Source organism: Lentinus tigrinus, assembly GCF_003813185.1.
Source record: "Lentinus tigrinus ALCF2SS1-7 unplaced genomic scaffold L226scaffold_28, whole genome shotgun sequence".
Lineage (NCBI taxonomy): Eukaryota > Fungi > Basidiomycota > Agaricomycetes > Polyporales > Polyporaceae > Lentinus > Lentinus tigrinus.
The window spans coordinates 255,845-273,462 of NW_027137937.1; the positions used below are offsets into that span (position 1 = coordinate 255,845).

The following is a 17,618-nucleotide window of genomic DNA, read 5'->3' on the forward strand; positions in this document are numbered from 1 at the left end:
GAATACGGTATTGAGGCGTTTGACGCAGGTAACATCCAGTCGAGTTTCCAGCGCGATGTACCGAACTTCATCCGGGTCTTTGGGGTACGTAGCATCTGGCGTTTGTATGTTCATCTCTACATGGCTGACGCTTCTCGGCGCATGATGTAGAACGCGACCGTGCTCTACCCTACACCCTACGGCGCCCTCACTCAGCTCTTCGCTGGTACGATGCCTGAGGCTCTCAACTACAACGGCGAGGTGTGTTCCTACCCTTGGCCTCGCTTTCAAACAATCAGTGACGCTTACATATCTGTATAGTTCATGATCCCATGGGCGCGCGTTGGAAGGTGCAGGCCGGAAGCGTATGATGACGAGCTCGGCGAGCGGTTGTGGAAGTGGCTGGAGGATGAAGTCAAAGCGCGTATGGGCTGAATCTCCAATGCTTCCCACCACGGCCCGCCGTTCTGTATCCGCATGTCTCCTATGATCAAGGTCTGCTTGATCTGTTGCTCTCACGTATGCCTGATACCATAGGGTTCCTCCCCATCTCCTGCTCGGCTACCTCAAAATTACAAACGCCGCCGCTGTGCTGAACACTCGAGCGCCCATCCGACGTCGGCGATGCGTCATTGGAAGCGTCCGATCCGACTATCCGAGTCAAAAAGGAAGGGCATATCTTGCTTGGTAAACCGTGCAATACCCGGGATGCTCGGAGTTTATGGTCGCTGCAGGGCCACGCTCCTTTCGACAGCACCTCCAGATTCACAGAGTACGTATTTGACATCTCGTCCGCGCACGGTTATTTTGCGGACAGTCAGGCCGAATGTCAAACGGGCCGTCGAAGCTGACCAGGAGGTGTCAGCATATATACCGACAGTGCTTCAACCTCGAATCTTTAGAACATATCCCCTAAACTGGAAGACTCGATCAACACACGATGTCTACCGATAGAGTTTGGCTCAGTAGGTGTAACATCTTTTATGGGATGAACCAGTCACTAATATCGTTGACCTCGCGACAGTAACTGGTACATCGACCGGCTTTGGACGGCAACTCGCAGAGCTCGTCCTCCAGAAGGGCGAGAAAGTCGTCGCGACCGCGCGTCGTCCGTCCGTTCTCGATGACCTCGTTTCCAAGTACCCCTCCAACCGGCTCCTCGTGCTCAAGGTCGACGTCAACGTCCCGCAGGACATCATCGATGCCTTCGCCGCGACGAAGGACAAGTTCGGCCGGCTGGACGTTGTCTTGAACAACGCCGCGTACGTCGTGATGGGCGAGCTCGAGGCCGTGCCCGAGGAAGAGGCCCGGAAGCTGTTCGACACGAACTTCTGGGGCGCGATATGCGTCTCGCGCGAGGCGGTCAAGTTCTTCCGGGAAGTGAACGCGCCTGGCGTCGGGGGCCGGCTCCTGCAGAATTCGTCAATCACTGGGATCACCGGTCGTGAAGGCATGACTTACTATGCTGCATCGAAGCACGGTGCGTGGGATGTGCCATTCAACTCGATGTAACGAGGCTGAAATTGTATCGGCTTGTAGCACTGGAAGGTGCATCCAAGTGCCTTGCCGCTGAGCTCGATCCTGCGTGGAACATCAAGGTTAGACTGTACTGTTACTCGCGATTACTGTAAAGCTTATCGGGGATGCACAGGTTACGATTATTGAGCCGGGTTCCTTCCACACGGCAGGCCAAGCGAAGACGACCTGGGTCCCAGCCCACCCGGCGTATAGCAATCCGGAGCTTCCTGCTTCGCGGTTGCGGAACGGCTGGGGCACGTACTCCGGGACCGGAGACGTGAAGAAGGCGGTCGAGGTCATCTACGCGCTTGCGTTCTTGCCCCGGCCTCCTCTGCATTTCTTGCTTGGGGAGGATGCTATCATGCATGCGCGGAAGCAGTGGGCGGACGTCGCTGCAGACACGGACAAGTATGAGTCGTGGTCTAAGGGGTTGGAGAAGGACTCCTAGTTGGTTCAGGCACACGGTTGTACACATTAGATGGAACACCCTTCGCCAGGCTGAAGTATAGCATTTGGGGACGAGGAGAACTGTATACGGAAACCCGTCAAAACCATCAGTACTTCTCCAAATGTCTGATTTATCTGGTTCTAAGGGGGCAGCGATCGCACTGCCCCGACTGCCCAACATTTCCGATTTCTGTGAAACTTGGCACAGGGACGCACTGTACGTTGATGGTTCATTGTACAAATGTTGAGGACCGTGAAGTTAAAACTGCCCGTGTGGTGGACGACAGAACCTCGTGCTCTTATTGCTTGAGCGCTCTTATTTGTCTTATTTGGCCAAATAAGACATTCGGGGAAGGACCCCTAAAAACTTCTGGAAACCTTGGACGTTCCGACACGGGGAATCGAACCCCGGGCTATCGCGTGAGAGGCGATAATGTTAGCCACTACACCATATCGGATACGAAACGGGTCTGTCTCAGATAGTCAGGACCAGAGGCCACAAACTTTGAACTGCGCTCTCGCCGGCAGTTACTCAACTCCACGTCCGTCAGAGTCAGAACCCCTTACGTCTGCGGTACACGCAACCCTATTGGCGTAAGTGTTCCGAAATGGCATGGATGATTGACTTGCCCAGCTTTACTGAGCTGACTCCTCGCGCAGCGAATCTCAACGTTCGCCGATCGGGAACCATGATCCTGCACTGCCATGGGAAAGTACTCAGCGGTAGCCATCGTACTGACCCCCTGCTTATGCGCCCGTTCGGAGACGGGATATATTCCCGCCGTATTCACAACTATGCAACTCGGGAGACCAGGCGCGACACGACGCCGTTGCTGCAGGCATGAGTGGCAAAACTCACCCGTTGCGATATATACTGACTCGCTCGTCTCTGTTAATCAGAATTGCCTTTGGGTCTTAGCCTGGTAGGCTCTGTATGTCCTCGAATCGAGCCGTCAAGCCGTCAAAGGGGTGAGTCCCGTCGCGGCCACCTCAGGGGCGCGGCGGTTCCGAGGCCGGACGATTTGGGCCGGAGCCTGCAATTGGCTACGCGTGTCCCGCCGTTCTAGATCACAACTGACGAGTCGCGCCGGCATCTCTGAGCGCAATACTGACTATGCAGGAAGAGTGCGGGCTCTATAACATGTGCTCTCGAAGCCATCGCTGAAGCACCTGTATAAGAGGTCGGACGAAATCAGAATCCCACACGTACGCAATACTACCCACGCGCACACACCGCAATCAGCCCTTTTCCCATCACCCACCCGTGGACCTTATATCTGGGCAGTCGAATACACACTGTCTAGCAACCGAACAATGGCCGGCGCGTCCTCAAAGAATACCGGAGCCTGGCCAGTCCTTGTGCAGTGCTTCCCCCCCAAGACCAAGTTCACAGTCGACCAGATCCCTGACTTGTCGGGGCAGGTGATCCTCGTCACTGGTACGTTGTCGACTTCTTTCGCTACAGTAAGGGCTGGCTGATTCGTGGCCACAGGAGGCAATGTCGGAATTGGGTACGAGACTATCAAGGTAAGTACAGCGGCCCTGGGCCTCATATTTGTCTTTGGTTCTCATCTCATGGCTGCCACAGGTTCTCTTGCAGCATAACGCCAAAGTCTATCTTGCGGCCCGAAGCAAGGCTAAAGCGGACGCTGCCATCGCTTCCCTGAAGGACACCACTGGAAAGGAAGCGATCTTCCTCGAGCTTGATCTCGCTGATTTCGCAGCCATCAAGAAAGCAGCCGACGAGTTCCTCAGCAAGGAGCACGAACTGCATGTACTGTTCAACAATGCGTGAGCAATCCTACTCGTTGACTGAGCGACGAGCCGTTGACACCCTGTCCTTCCCTAGCGGCGTTATGGCACCGCCGGACCACCCTCTCACGAAAGACGGTTACGACCTGCAATTCGGAACGAACGTCATCGGCCACTGGTACTTTACAGAGCTATTGATGCCCGCGCTCCGGGCTGGGGTCAAGAGCTCGCCGGACAACCATGCTCGCGTCGTCACTACCTCTTCCAGCGGAGCGTACTTCACCACCCTCAACTACGATACCTTCAAGGACACGCCTCAGCGGAAGAAACTGAGTCCGGAGATGTTGTACTATCAGAGCAAATTCGTGAGTCCTCTCAACATCTTCTGGAGCTTTCTTGTATTGACTTCGGGACTCGTAGGGAAACGTGGTTGTTGCTCGCCAGGTCGCGAAGCGGTACGCTGATAAGGGTATAATATCAATATCCGTCAATCCAGGTATGAGAGACGTTCCACAGCTCGTTCTCGGAGATATGAGGTGCTGACGGCGGACCTGTTAGGCAATATCCGGTCCGAGCTCCAGCGTTACGTGCCCAAGGTGGCGCGGATGGTCTTGGTAATAACTCAGCCTTCCTTCCGACTCTCTCGAACTGACATTCATCTGCGGTAACAGAACGCGGTGCTGCTCTACCCGACCCCGTACGGCGCATTGACGCAGCTCTTCGCGGGTACGATGCCTGAAGCGCTGAACTATAATGGCGAGGTACGCTGTCCTGTTACTATATCGTGTCTAAGCAATAGATTTCTGATCCGCCTGCGCATCTGAAGTTCTTGATTCCATGGGCGAGGCTCGGGAAGTGTAGACCAGAGGCATATGATGACGAGGTCGGCGAGCGATTGTGGAAGTGGCTCGAAGAGGAGGTGAAGGCTCGCAAGATTCAGGGCTAACAGTTATGCAGGCACTAGTACAGTACTGTTCTACCGCATGATGGACTGAATTAATGCTTCTCAGATCTTGTTATCGAAGTCACCCCGCGCTTAGGAGCCAGGACGTTGGCGATGGTCAAATTCGCTTCTGGACAGCGTCTCGATTGCCTATTCCGCTACCGAATCGAACCAGTAATGACCTCAGATATCAATCACTCCAACTACCTCTCCACAAGCAAAGACCGACCGATCCTCGTCCTAAGGCTACACACCCGGGCCACTGTACTCGCGAAAACATCTTGCGACGCAGCTCCGATACCACCGAGGGACCACGTCACAGCGGACCTGCTGCGGAATGACTTCTACTTACCCCTTCAGGCACACGCGCAGTGCCGGGATGCTTGCGTGGAGAGACCGAGCATTCAATCACTTTCAGGTTGAAGTGCCACCCCAAAAGCCAGTATAGCCGTCCAATCGTCGAAGGACTCATGTCATAGCGCATCGCGCGCCCCAGGTATCTCGGAGCTCTGAACTAGTCCAGCCTGCTGCCGATGACGATTTCGACACGTCTCCCTTCGGCACGTATCTCCTTCCAGAACATGGCCTTGGCTCTACTTATAAATTACGCAGGGAGTACGAGTATCTTTGCAAGTGCCCCTTGGCGATATATCACACGAATAACAGTTCTTACTCTTTCCTACTTCTCAGCTTCCTCTTCATGGGCGGTCTAGTCTCGAAGGACTCAGGAATATGGCCCACCATTGTCCAGCAGTTTCCGTCCAAGTCTAAGTTTAGTGTCGATCAAATTCCGGACCTCTCCGGGAGGGTCGTTATTGTTACGGGTGCGTCTCCGACTGCGTCCGAGATGCCCATCATCATGCTCACTGTTCTTTCAATCCAGGCGGGAACAGCGGTATTGGTTACGAGACGGTGAAAGTAAGTGGTCCAGCAGTGAACTGTTTCAAGACTGTGAGGTTCACACGTGGATTTCATCGACTCTAGGTCCTCCTGCAACGGAACGCGAAAGTGTACCTTGCAGCACGTAGTAGGAGCAAGGCGGAGGCAGCCATCTCATCTCTCAAGGACATCACGGGGAAAGAAGCGACCTTCCTGGAACTCGACCTTGCAAGCCTTAGATCGGTCAAGAATGCAGCAGAGAAGTTCTTGAGCAACGAGCACGAACTTCACATCCTCTTCAACAATGCGTACGTCGGTTCCTATCTTCTCGTCCACGCAGAGGGCTGATCTTGAGAGGGGAGTGCAGTGGGTTGATGTGGCCACCTGTCGAGCAGACGACGGCAGATGGATACGACTTGCAGTTCGGGACGAACGTCATCGGGCACTGGTACTTCACGGAGCTGCTGATGCCCACGCTGCTTGAGGGCGTGAAGACATCCCCGGAACACCATGCTCGGATTGTTACGACGTCATCAGGCGGGGCATACATGAGCACGCTCCATTGGGACACGTTCAAGGACGGCCCTGCGAGGCGGAAGAAGACTACGGAGGACCTCTACTATCAGAGCAAGTTTGTACGTTGAACAACGGTCGCTTTCTTGCTTGACCGTGCTAACTGTTGCTGCTATTCTGAAGGGGAATGCCGTCGTTGCACATCAGATAGCAAAGCGGTACTCAGATCGCGGCATAGTCTCGATTGCGGTGAACCCCGGAAGTATACGGACAGACCTCCAGCGCAACGTCTCCAAAATCGGGCGCGCGATCATGGTTAGAAGCTCTTCCTTCTTCCATCTACGCTCCGCCCCACGATCACTGTGTCTACCTGCCAGAACGCGACAATCCTCTATCCCACATCGTGTGGCGCGCTGACGCAACTCTTGGCGGGGACAATGCCCGAGGCCTTGAGCTACAACGGAGAGGTGTGTTTCTCTCGGACGGTTGGCTTTCATCAAGCATGCTCAGGTCGCGTCTACAACATAGTTCCTCATACCGTGGGCCCGTCTGGGCAGATGCCGGCCGGAGGCATACGACGACGCCGTTGGAGATCGGCTTTGGAAGTGGCTGGAAGACGAGACGAGAGATGTATGATGGGTGCGCGGATTCCGTTGGCGTCGCGTTGTGAAGTTCTGTACTGCTTGACGAATATTCTCAGCGTACTTCAGGTGGGTAGTACAACGACCCAGGTCAAGTCTCGGCAAAATATCATATGCGAGCCCCGTTTAAGCAATTCAAGCGCCGTCCGAAAGAATAGATCAATCCGTGGCAACGACTATGCCGTACTTTACTTACTTACCTACCACTACCACTACCACTAGGTGAATCCATCATTGAAACGAGTTCATGTAAGACATGCACTTCCCGAGGTTGACGTCTTCTTAATACAGGATGGGCGCTACGCTCTCTTACTTGTGGGAGCTCACCTGGCAGAGCTTTCCGCCCAGGACCAAATTCAGTACAGACCAGATACCGGACCTGACAGGACGCGTCGTCCTAGTCACCGGTAAGTCCCGTCCATTTGTTGTTCAAACGAGGTCGAAAGCTAATCCGGAACACAAGGCGGAAACAGTGGCATCGGATACGAGACCTGCAAGGTTTGCGATCATGTACCATCAATGAGCTATCTTGCTGACTTCTTGATCTCCGCCGACGTTTAATGTAACTCTTCTGCACCACCATTCTACAGCGGCTACTAGAACACAACGCCCGAGTGTATCTAGCGGCGAGAAGCAAGGAGAAGGCGGACGCTGCGATAGCTTCTTTAGAGCGCGAGACCGGAAAACAAGCTATCTTCCTCGAGCTAGACTTGGCGGACCTCTCCTCGGTGAAACACGCAGCAGAAGAATTCCTCAGCAGAGAGCATGAGCTGCACATCCTGTTCAACAACGCGTACGTCAAGCGCCTCCCCTTCCTACTCCGAGTCGATAAGTGTATCCTGACCCTGTTGACAGCGGCGTGATGCTCGTCCCGCTGGATCGCTACTCCAAGGAAGGTTACGACCTCCAATGGGCAACGAACGTGCTGGGGCACTTCTATCTCACCGAGCTCCTGATGCCCGCACTGCTTGCTGGAGTCGCATCATCCCCAGACCACCACGCGCGCGTCGTCACGACGTCCAGCATCGGTGCCTACGCTGGTCACATCCGGTGGGAATCGTTGAAGGACGGCCCAGCGCGACGCAAGTTGCGCCCTGAAGACATGTATTTCCAGAGCAAACTCGTGAGTCGTCGTGCTGCCTATATGCTGAAGGTAGGCTCGTATTGACAATAATACAACCAATAAACGTGCTAGGGAAACGTGATTGTCGCCCGAGAAGTCGCGCGACAGTACGCGGACAAGGGAATAATCTCCATCTCGGTCAACCCAGGTGCGTTTACTCTTACTCTCGCTTTCCAATGCGCCACTGCGCTGACAACTCCGGTTCGGCAGGGAACATCGTGACACAACTCTATCGATATGTCCCGAGCCTCGCGCGGAAATTCCTGGTGCGTCCCTCTGCTACTTGGTGGGATTTATCTGACTCCACCACCTAGGAGACGTTCATCCTTTGGCCGGTCGAGTATGGCGCCCTCACGCAGCTTTACGCCGGTACGATGCCCGAAGCATTGAATCACAACGGCGAGGTATGTGAAGCGCTTTGTCTGACTAGTTTCAATCCCTAGCTGATTTACATACTACGCAAGTACATGGTTCCGTGGGCGCGCCCAGGAAAGTGCAAGGCTGAGGCGTACGATGACGAGCTCGGGAGGGAGGTGTGGCAGTGGCTCCAGGATGCGGTGAAGGCGCACGAACAGTCCTAAGATACCCCATACCCCGAGCTGCAGCCTTTCTCAGGCTCTGTTCCTCAGTTGTTTGCTCGTTAATTATTTCTGTCTTCAGTAGGCCTCTATTCAAGCTGCGAAGGCGTTCTCGTTACAGGAAAATTGCAAGTATTAAGCCGGCTGCATCCGGCGAATGCGGCGGGCCGAGCCGCACAATTGCAGCAGCAGAGCCCTACAATTCAAGCCTCCTGGCTCATTGAAAGATTTTTTACGATATGGGCAACAACTGCGTCGCTCTTTCAGGACACATGGTAACCCATAACTTTCTGTTCTTCGTCTCCTGTATTCCCCATTCTTCACTCACGGCATTCCGAAGTATAGCATGTGACAGGATGTGCACTACTATGCCCGTCGATATACGCAATCTCTGACCCCGACCGAGAGCGCAACAAATGCCACCGGATACTACCCCGCGTTGGAAGCCACTGCTTCTGGGGTCTACTGCGACCCGTCCATATCAAACCGTATCAATCTGACTTGTCACTAGTTGCATTCGAAAGTCAACTTCTATCAATCCGAAGGAAGGACCTGCTGAGAGCTGTAGGCGACGTTTGACTGTTCGTCTCCCTTTTACGTTCTTATCAGACGCCTCACGCATGTTTCACCAGGTTCTCAACGAACTGACCCGCATCTCGGGGCGTCCACGAGACCTCCCGCCATGCTGCCCAGCGTTCATCTACCGCCATTCTCGGGGATACTACAAGGCGCATCCCGATTCAAGCAGCACGCAATGACCGCAAGGTGCGCCGCACATGCTCCTCCTACACACTAACGACACTTCCGTGCCTTCACAGACCATCTGGGCTGAGCTTCCTGACCCTAGCTCGATCAGAAAACCATCACATTCCGACCACCGACCGCCAGCAGCAGTACCCCGAACTCTACAGCGAAACCGCCGATGAATGGGCTCGCAAGGGTGCACTTGTCGTGCGGCAACCACTGCCGTTCAATTCATGCTGCCAACCTCGGAGTATCCACGATAACTACCCCGCAATCTAGTCCTGCCCCGCCCCCTTCCTCGCAGCGATCATCGTCTTCGTTGGATCGCCCATCCCCCACGCTCACTCTTCGCCCACGAGCTCGTATCATCGCACCCCTGCTTCGCTCGTCGCTCAACTCGTTCTCCTGGCCCGCTAGCGGCCCGCCCAACCCCCGATGTCCTCGCCCGTGTTCTTCGCCCATTCCAGCCGCTGCCTGCCCAACAGCGAAGCCGTCCACAGGAGAATTATCGCAACTAGGGTTACGTCCGGCGTCCCCCTCGCCGGAGAAAACGCGGACCTGCACTCCTCCCAATACATCTCCTCGTTTCTGTTTCTTCTGCCATTCCTCTCTCTCTCTCCCTCAGCCGCTGCCGCTTCCGCCAGTTTTCCTTACCGACTGTGCACTCGCACGAAGCTCGTGTCCTCGCCCGGGTCGGGCAGCGGACGCGGCTTCGCTGCAGGACTGTTCCAATATAGGGTTCCGTTGCGCGGGTCCGTCGAACTACAGAAGCTTCCTTATTGGGATTGCCCGTGCAACCACGGACTGCCATCGCTCGGAGAAACTTGCCCACAATACCTCCGAGGCTCCTCCTGGATAGACTCGGAGAGTTTGACGCCCGTACCAGGGCGGCGGCGCTTCTAATTCCGTGGCAAGGGGCAGAATTCATGATGAAGGCGGGGAACGTGGATGCAGGGACGGCCCGTGGGTGAGAACGACGCCTCTGCGTCTTTGCTAGCATGACGGACTTGTGACTTAGGCACACCTTTATGCGTTGCGCGAGTACAATTCATTATCATTAGGTGTACAGAAAGCCCACACGAAGAGGAACCGAAACCAAAAGGCGGGAATGTAATAAAATAACCGTCCAACGAAAGCCCCACTTGCCCTTGCCAAACCGAGTCCGACGCTTAGAGGCCACGCTGCGAGCGTATCATAGACACGAATAGGTCCTTGCCCTTGAGCATACGGGACAAGAAGTCGCCCATCAAGATGCCCCACAATAGGTCCGCATAGCCTGCCCCACCGCTCTGCAAGACGCGTCAGCAACACATACGCATAACCCAGATTCAGCATAACCCATACCTTGCCGAGAGGGATGAGGATCATCTCGGGGCTGCCTTTGTACTCCTTCTTGAGCGGCTGGCCGTGGAGGAAGCTCACGACATTCGCAGAGACGACCTTGACGTGCGTGTTCGCCTTCGCCCCCTGCTTCTGCTCCTTCCAGTCGATGATGTCGCCGACGGCGAAGACGCCGGGGTGCCCGGGCACCTCGAGAAACTCGTTCACCTTGACAAAGCCATGCTCGTTTACGACGTCCTCTCCGAGCGACTTGATGAAGGCGGTGTTTGGCTTCGCTCCGAAGGCTTGGATCTGCATAATAATAGCGTAGGTGAGCGATGGTAGTCCGAGAAGGGCAGAGCGTGGATGCGTACCACCAAGTCGGCATCGGGCAAGCTCTTGCCGCTCTTCGTCGTCACGCCGGCAACACCCTCTGTTGGGTTCTCGATCTCATCATCAAGAATGAGGTCGACGTTGCGGATGCGTAGCCTGCGCTCGATGTCCTTGCGGTACTTGTCGGGGTATACCGAGTTCAGGAGCAGGCTTTGCTTGTGGATGAGGGTGATTTTCTTCTTCTACAACGATTCCCTAGCATCAGGACTTGTCACGAAGCAAAGGAAATCAGGATGATCAAACTTACAAGATGCGCTTCCCTGATCTCGCCTGCAACCTCTGGGGGTTCGAAGGCGTAATGTGAGCGCGTGCACGGATGCAGTAAGAGGATGCAATGAAGAAAGGACGCACCGATACCGACTGCCCCACCACCGACCACAACGACATGTTGCGCCTTTTCCACCTTGCTCCGCCATGAGTTGATGTGCGTGCGCGCCTCGCTCTCCGTCTGAGGCAATTCAATGATCGAGGGCCAAGTGCTCCCAGTCGCGAGAACAAGCGCGGTGTACGGTATCCTCTCGCCGTCCTCGAGAACGAGCTGGCCGCCCTTGCCCGCTTCCTCTTCGGCGATCGCGACGGCCTTGCCAATCTTCACAGTGCCGTTGCCGTTGTAGAGAAGTTTGTCGAAGCCAAAGAGCGCCTTGTCTTCGAGCTTGTCCTCACCCGAGACGGCGACGCGCGCCATCGCGATAAGGTGGACGAAGAAGGTGCGGTCGTTGACGAGGATGAGGTTGTACTGCGACGCGTCGAGGGTCTTCGAGAGGCCGCGCGCGAGTGTCCCGCCGGCCGCGCCGCCTCCAACGACCACAACGTTCTTCTTTGGGACTTTCTCAGCCATGGGTGTGTATGTCGAGCTTCCGAAGAAGAGTGAGGACAACCAGGTCAAGAAAGAGGGGGATGCGGTGGGTGAGATGCGAGCAGTGTCGTCGGAAGGCATGTTGGTCGCCGCCTGGGATTTATGGAGACCTGGAAAAGACTTGGAAGTGCCTGTCGCGTATTCTCAGCACTGCGCGCCATGATGTTTTGTAGCAAGCGTGCTTGCCGATTCGCCTGCCCGGTATAGGAGCATGAGTGAGGTAAGCCGTGGCAGCGCAAGAGAAAATGTGTCATTTCTGCTGACCTCCCCTCTACTCACCATCCTCGATCCGCCTCGCTGACAAACCATTGCGGCTTTCGCCTAGAACGTACAGTGCATTGCAATCCCTTTCTTGTTGTAGTTTACTTGCTGAAACATGTTCGATGTTAATCCAAGCACGTCATGCCCCGCGACACACGGATCACTCAGAGTCGTCGACAAATGGGGCTCGGTGATACAAGGCCTTCGTACATCTGAACGAATCCACTTCGTAATGAGCGCGCTTACCTTTTTGCCGATCCATCGCAATATCAGGCCTAAGGACGGAGCCCCTTTTGTGCTCGTACCGACGCCACGCGGGTGTTGAAGGTGCGTGTGAGAATTCGTACAGTAGCAACTTCTCATCGACCTTCTTTCCCCGACACTGGTTTGTGGATGCAAGTATATGTGCTGCTGCGCAGCTTACATACTGGCAGGTGTCCTAAACCCCAGCTTCAACCCCGTTCTCGCCTCCGTTGTTCTCGGATCGAGAATGGTACTGCCGGTTCAGATCATCTCCTATCATCTCCATGGCCATTGAAGACAGTGATGGATTGTGTAGACCGCCCTGAACTGTCGCGCCAAAACGAACCGGACATGGGGCGGAAAGCGAGGGGGAGACACTGGAAGAAATGTGTCTCCGGTGCCAGGCAACGTCGCGCGCTTCCGACGCGCTCATCTTCAAGTTGTACATTCTAACTTCTCGGGAACCAAGTATGGTCTGGCCGATGCTAACCGGATCCTCCCACAGGATCGACAATCACAATCAACGGGTCGACTGTGCCGGAACCTAAAGAGACTTGTGTACGTGCAGCCGTTTAGGCAGGCTCCGGGCGATTGGGTGGCTAACATTGCTGCTGGATCAGCGAGCCCAACTTAGCCGCCCCGAAACGGCATTAAGTTCCCCCGATAGGTTCTAACCATACCGTCCGCTGGTTGGATCGACGCTCCGCGCTCGCTCACCGCATGTCGACCGTACTTCCGGAGTAAAGTGACCGTACTCCGGAGTAAAGTGCCCGTCTTCCCACGTTTGCCCTACATCACCGACATCGTCAACTGGGTTCGGACGCAAGATCACTTGACGGAACTCAGGACTTTATACTGTGAGTCCGGTCTTCACATTTGTCAACAGTCAGCTGAGACTCAACATACGACTGCAATACAGGGTAGGACAATCGCCGGATTGTCACACGGTCCACCATAGGGTACGGTTACTGCTCACCCCGACGTCTGAAGAGGTTCCGAGGACTCTCTCGGTATGTCCACTAATGACTCCTTGCCACATAGTTCATTGACATTCTTGCACCCACAGTGGGACATAAACCGTACGAGATTCTTCCGGCAGACTTGGTGAGAACGTCCAAGACAACCCACAGAATATCCCCATGGGCACCCCGTACCACACCGACCTGCTTTTAGCTCGCAGAAATCCCTCCCCCACACCCAAAACCCGGGCACAGGAACCGGCGCGTTCCCCGCATCCGCACAATCTCATACCTTACCACATCGTGATGTCAACAAGACATCGTTCGTGCACCTCCCGGCGGCATTCAAGGCTTCTCCAATACAATTCCACGGGCTCAGCGGATGTCCGCTCTTGGCCCTTGGCCCTTGGGTGCTTCTCGCTCTCGACGACGACGCCCTCCTCCATCCGTCCCTAGCATGACCAGTGACAGCCGACGGTCGCGCGAACGCTTGAAGTGCAGGACGTGCTGCTTTCTGCTTTCTGCTCCCGAGGCACTCCCTCGTCCTTGTGCTGGCGCCCATGCTGTCGGGTCTTGTGACCCAACAGAGGTACGCACGAAACTCCCGAGTCCCGACGTCGTTCCTCTGGCTCTCGTTGACTCTGACCTCGTTGTCGCAGCGGCCCGGATAGCCTGCTCGCCGGCGTCACGGTCGTGGGCTTGCGGTGGCCTATCTCTCGGTCTCAAGCTTGTGCACACTGCACGCAGCACGCAGCACCGGGGATACTTGCCGTCCACCCTCACAGTGCGGTCATCCGGAACCGGAGAGACCGCGGTGGCGCGAATGACCGTGACTTCCCTGCGAGATAGCCTCATGAGGCAGCAGGTAATAGGCTGCCTCTCTGGAGCCCGTGCCTGTCAATCGCTACACACGTCGCAACGTCAGATGACTGCATCCCCGATAGAGAGGTCAATGTCGTCGTACCGTACCCACCACCAACCGCCACCTCTGAATCCGCATGCTCAGGCTGTCCGGCACGACGCCCGAACGCCATCGCACCGCTATCCGACCATCCGAATGCCTTCCCGTGGCCGAGCTGTTGCTCCTCTGCGAGTGTGTGTTCGCACAGGACTCGGAGCTCTGGGGAGAGAGTGAGGTGCGTTTGTTTGACGGTCATCGGTCACCGCTGGACGTCGACGCCGTGCGAGTGGCCACGTTACTGACACTCTGGCGAATATTATCCGGAACAGTCCAGCGTGCACTTCCGGCGCGTAAGGAAGGCGGGCAGGCTCTTCCTCTTCCTCCTCCTCCTCCGAGTCAGGCTCACATCCACGCCGCGGCCCGGGTCCTTCCCTCCCCCAGACCGAAGCGGAAGCGACAAGCCCATACACCCGCTCTGCCCTGCCCCTACCGAGCTTTGATCTACCCCACGCCCCACGCATCCTGACGACGTGCGGGGTCGGGGGTCTGGGTGTCGACGTCGAAGCAAGAAGGCAGGTAACAGCAATACAGTAATTGAGACGATTTATCCGAGATTGCATTGAACTTTATCTAGGGGCCGGCCTTCGCTGTATCGTATATACGCCCGACTGAATCCCTGTCAACGCCCCCTTACTTCGTGCATACAGGGCAGCATATGGAGAACGCGCTGATACCAGCCTCGGGCCTTCACACCACCGTGGCTGGCAATGCGTATACTGTATGTTTCGGGCGACACTCTCATAGCCTCGGCCTGGCACGCACCGTCACAGCGCGAGCCCGACATTCAAGTGCCTTCCTGGCTACAAAGCGGACAGATCCCCACCCAGAGCAGACCGCATCCGCGACACAGCACCCAGGGAGCTTCTAGCCTCGGAAAACGCGCGGGATGGCCGCTGCACCACTCCCCAAGACTTGGTGCCCACCCCGGGCGGGCGGCGGCATGTATGATATACCTATGATATACCTCGGAGCCTGAGGATCTGAGGGCGGGAGGCGCCGCACTGTGCACATATGACCTTGGTCCAGCGTGCCCAAGCGCATGGTCGGTTCCCCGGCCTCGAGGACGTCATGCATCATGCATCAATCATTGGCACTCCGGAGGCATACTGATGTACTTAGTTGGTGGAAACCTCGAAGTTCGTGCTTCGAGCTTCGAGCGTCGGGATCCCAATTCAGATTCGGGTTCGGATTTCGAACGTCGTCGCTGTGATGCCGGCGGCAGGCCTGAGCAACGAGCAACAAGCAACGCGATGACAGCGCTGGGTGCATTCTGTGCTCGGTCGGGCTGGCCACATGGCACATGCCCGTCGACGTCGGATATATCGAAGGCGCGACGTCCTCACGCCATCACGAACCCACGCCAACGCGTCGGGCACATGTCCACATGCGGCAGAGTCATCCCCCAGGACGTCGAGGGGAGGGGCAGGGATGGGAGGTGGAGATTTTTCGATTGAATATACATTACTGCTTTCTATCGCTAACATTGCGCATTTCACACAAAAACAACGACGATTCGTCTGCGTACTGGTACATTACTCCCGCCGCGCGCGCTCTAATCACCGCGGAAGAGGAGAGAGCCGATAGGTAATGGAGAGTCGGGACTCGATAGGGATAGGACGGGGAGGAGAGGAGAGGAGAGGAGAGAACACACTTTCGTGAGACGCAAGGTAACTTCCGGTCCATGCATGATGTCCTGGTACCGGGCTCCGCTGAGCCCACTTTGGCTTTGAGAGGAGGGGAAGGGGATGAAGCGGCGAACGAACGAGCGGCATACGGGTGGAACGCGGGGGCGGCATGGGCGGTGAGTGCACGCGCGGGGAGGAGAAGACGGAGAAACGGATAGTCCATTGAGAAGTCCTCGGGAGGGGGAGTGCGGGAGCTACAGGCAGAGGGACAAGGTAGGTGCGACCGCCCTAATCCTTCTTGAGCTCTCTCCGGATGATGAACATGCGGTCGCCATTTGGCTGCGTGCTCAGCTCCTGCGCGCCGCGGAAGGCGTCGAGCCCTTGTGGACTCCGGCCTTGTGCGACGACGACGTAGATCTCGAGACCATCGCCGACCTGTGGGGAGGCAAGGAAGAAAGGATCAGCCACAGCCGGAGACAACAGAGAGAAGACGCAGAAGGGAGATATTCTCGGATGGGATGACGAAAAGCGCGCTAGAACGCGGCGGGGGGAAGGGAAGGAAGGGAAGGAAGGGTGGGGCGGGCGAGAAGACGAACCTCGATGTGGCGCTCCGTTGCGCTCGTAAACGAGTCGATGACGATGGAGAGAACATCTGACAGAGGCAAGTGCGCCGGGTGCGTGGTGCCGGGCGCCGCTTTCTGGTTCTTGAAGTATATCTGTGGTGATGCGCGATAGCACGGCGGGAGCAAGTCGGGAAAGGGTCGGGTCAGTACTGAATAGGACAGCGGGGGAGGGAACGCGCGCGTCGGGCACTGACCTGGTTGTCCAGGAAAGGCTGGACGAGGGACTGGGCCGCGCCTGCGGCTCGGCAGGCTTCGCGCTCATATGATCCTACGGGATCAAAGGAGTAGACCGCACCCGTACCTGCAAACGGTTTGTCAGTATGTGATCACTCGATAGTGCGCGATATGGGGAAGATGTGGCATGAACGAGTTTCTCCCGAATCAGTGCATGGGCGCTCGCAGTACAGAGTACGCGCGTCGCCTCCCATATACAGTATATACGCGTCCCAGTACGCATTGTGCTTCTCAAACACGATGCACAGGAAGAAACCGGGAGAAGCGAGATTTCTGGACATGGGATGCGCGTCGCCAGGAAGAGACGTATGGGGAGGAGAGTTCATTAGGAAGCAGAAGAGGCTCACTCACCGTCCTCTTCGATACCACCGAGGATGTTGTAGACGTAGTAGGGGAAGAAGCGTTGCGCATAAAGCATCGTCTGAATCAAGCGGGCGATGGCACGGAGTGGCATGTCCTTTGCGTGTGCGTGTCTGTACCACTGCAGGTGCCACAGGCTGGTCAGCGTACTGCCCGCAGCAGAGACGACGCGTCATGGATGTGGAACACGCACCTCCAGCCGCTGCTTCACTTTCTTGACAAACATGTTGCCGTCTGCGGCGAAACCGTTGACCGCGAGGACTGCGCGGTCGGTTCTGGAGGTCATAGAAAGAGAGTTAGCGGATGATCGGGAGACATCCCGGGTGGATGTGATCGACGCACAGTCGGAAGACCTTGGGTGCATAGCGGGTTTGGATGCTGTAGCCCTCGCTCTGTCTGGTGTCACCAGCGATGACTGTGAAGTCCGCACCAGCGATGGCCAGGATGGTGCCGCCGTTGTCGGAGTAGGGGTTGAACTGGCGCTGCTGGGGGTGTGCGAAGGAGCCGTCGGGCATGATGGGCGTGGGCTGGTGGACGGTGGCGAGGATGTGCGGGACGATGCGGACGATGCGGGAGGGAGAGGCAGAGAGACGGGGGAGGGACAGAGGGTAGTATATAGCAGGAGGAGGCCGCGTCAGTTTCTGGTCGCAGGACGCGCGCGCACGG

General features: G+C 56.3%; 8 protein-coding genes and 1 non-coding gene across 9 annotated transcripts; 6 read left to right on the forward strand and 3 right to left on the reverse strand.

Annotated features, from left to right (window-relative positions):
* Nucleotides 1–919: 919 nt before the first annotated feature.
* Nucleotides 920–2,389, forward strand: L226DRAFT_537904 (NAD-P-binding protein; the record flags this gene model as incomplete). The annotated part of the gene is made up of 5 exons (XM_067681397.1): nucleotides 920–944; nucleotides 1,004–1,459; nucleotides 1,519–1,577; nucleotides 1,631–1,967; nucleotides 2,330–2,389. The coding sequence occupies 4 exons, from the start codon at nucleotides 920–922 to the stop codon at nucleotides 1,943–1,945; spliced, it is 855 nt and encodes a 284-aa protein (XP_067532207.1). The 3' UTR covers nucleotides 1,946–1,967; nucleotides 2,330–2,389.
* L226DRAFT_t210 lies at nucleotides 2,331–2,402 on the reverse strand. The gene has a single exon. It is a non-coding gene; the product is annotated as a tRNA-Glu (tRNA).
* Nucleotides 2,403–3,258: 856 nt separating this feature from the next.
* L226DRAFT_468304 (NAD(P)-binding protein) lies at nucleotides 3,259–4,642 on the forward strand (the record flags this gene model as incomplete). The annotated part of the gene is made up of 8 exons (XM_067676129.1): nucleotides 3,259–3,382; nucleotides 3,437–3,471; nucleotides 3,533–3,735; nucleotides 3,794–4,061; nucleotides 4,117–4,192; nucleotides 4,255–4,310; nucleotides 4,368–4,457; nucleotides 4,523–4,642. The coding sequence occupies 8 exons, from the start codon at nucleotides 3,259–3,261 to the stop codon at nucleotides 4,640–4,642; spliced, it is 972 nt and encodes a 323-aa protein (XP_067532208.1).
* Nucleotides 4,643–5,339: 697 nt separating this feature from the next.
* L226DRAFT_468458 (NAD(P)-binding protein) lies at nucleotides 5,340–6,667 on the forward strand (the record flags this gene model as incomplete). Its single annotated transcript, XM_067676135.1, has 7 exons — nucleotides 5,340–5,463; nucleotides 5,523–5,557; nucleotides 5,624–5,830; nucleotides 5,914–6,153; nucleotides 6,215–6,346; nucleotides 6,409–6,498; nucleotides 6,560–6,667. The coding sequence occupies 7 exons, from the start codon at nucleotides 5,340–5,342 to the stop codon at nucleotides 6,665–6,667; spliced, it is 936 nt and encodes a 311-aa protein (XP_067532209.1).
* Nucleotides 6,668–6,730: 63 nt separating this feature from the next.
* On the forward strand, nucleotides 6,731–8,609 carry L226DRAFT_554400 (NAD(P)-binding protein). The gene is made up of 9 exons (XM_067682998.1): nucleotides 6,731–6,894; nucleotides 6,964–7,079; nucleotides 7,136–7,170; nucleotides 7,263–7,465; nucleotides 7,528–7,795; nucleotides 7,868–7,943; nucleotides 8,006–8,061; nucleotides 8,110–8,199; nucleotides 8,260–8,609. The coding sequence occupies exons 1-9, from the start codon at nucleotides 6,851–6,853 to the stop codon at nucleotides 8,374–8,376; spliced, it is 1,005 nt and encodes a 334-aa protein (XP_067532210.1). The 5' UTR covers nucleotides 6,731–6,850; the 3' UTR covers nucleotides 8,377–8,609.
* A 454-nt stretch (nucleotides 8,610–9,063) lies between these two features.
* On the forward strand, nucleotides 9,064–10,145 carry L226DRAFT_172525 (uncharacterized protein). Its single transcript, XM_067672636.1, has one exon. It carries the CDS (start codon nucleotides 9,296–9,298, stop codon nucleotides 9,974–9,976), a length of 681 nt encoding a protein of 226 aa, XP_067532211.1. The 5' UTR covers nucleotides 9,064–9,295; the 3' UTR covers nucleotides 9,977–10,145.
* Nucleotides 10,146–10,286: 141 nt separating this feature from the next.
* L226DRAFT_525244 (FAD/NAD(P)-binding domain-containing protein) lies at nucleotides 10,287–11,668 on the reverse strand (the record flags this gene model as incomplete). The annotated part of the gene is made up of 5 exons (XM_067678958.1): nucleotides 10,287–10,406; nucleotides 10,462–10,749; nucleotides 10,812–11,012; nucleotides 11,078–11,109; nucleotides 11,182–11,668. The coding sequence occupies 5 exons, from the start codon at nucleotides 11,666–11,668 to the stop codon at nucleotides 10,287–10,289; spliced, it is 1,128 nt and encodes a 375-aa protein (XP_067532212.1).
* An 806-nt stretch (nucleotides 11,669–12,474) lies between these two features.
* Nucleotides 12,475–15,564, forward strand: L226DRAFT_525245 (uncharacterized protein; the record flags this gene model as incomplete). Its single annotated transcript, XM_067678959.1, has 10 exons — nucleotides 12,475–12,490; nucleotides 12,696–12,748; nucleotides 12,858–13,047; nucleotides 13,257–13,294; nucleotides 13,371–13,533; nucleotides 13,809–14,097; nucleotides 14,156–14,474; nucleotides 14,685–14,828; nucleotides 14,855–15,052; nucleotides 15,082–15,564. 10 exons carry the CDS (start codon nucleotides 12,475–12,477, stop codon nucleotides 15,562–15,564), a joined length of 1,893 nt encoding a protein of 630 aa, XP_067532213.1.
* L226DRAFT_513001 (proteasome subunit) lies at nucleotides 15,532–17,569 on the reverse strand. The gene is made up of 6 exons (XM_067678354.1): nucleotides 17,295–17,569; nucleotides 17,146–17,227; nucleotides 16,944–17,073; nucleotides 16,553–16,659; nucleotides 16,332–16,451; nucleotides 15,532–16,170 (listed from the first exon to the last, which is right to left on the reverse strand). Exons 1-6 carry the CDS (start codon nucleotides 17,465–17,467, stop codon nucleotides 16,024–16,026), a joined length of 759 nt encoding a protein of 252 aa, XP_067532214.1. The 5' UTR covers nucleotides 17,468–17,569; the 3' UTR covers nucleotides 15,532–16,023.
* Nucleotides 17,570–17,618: the final 49 nt, after the last annotated feature.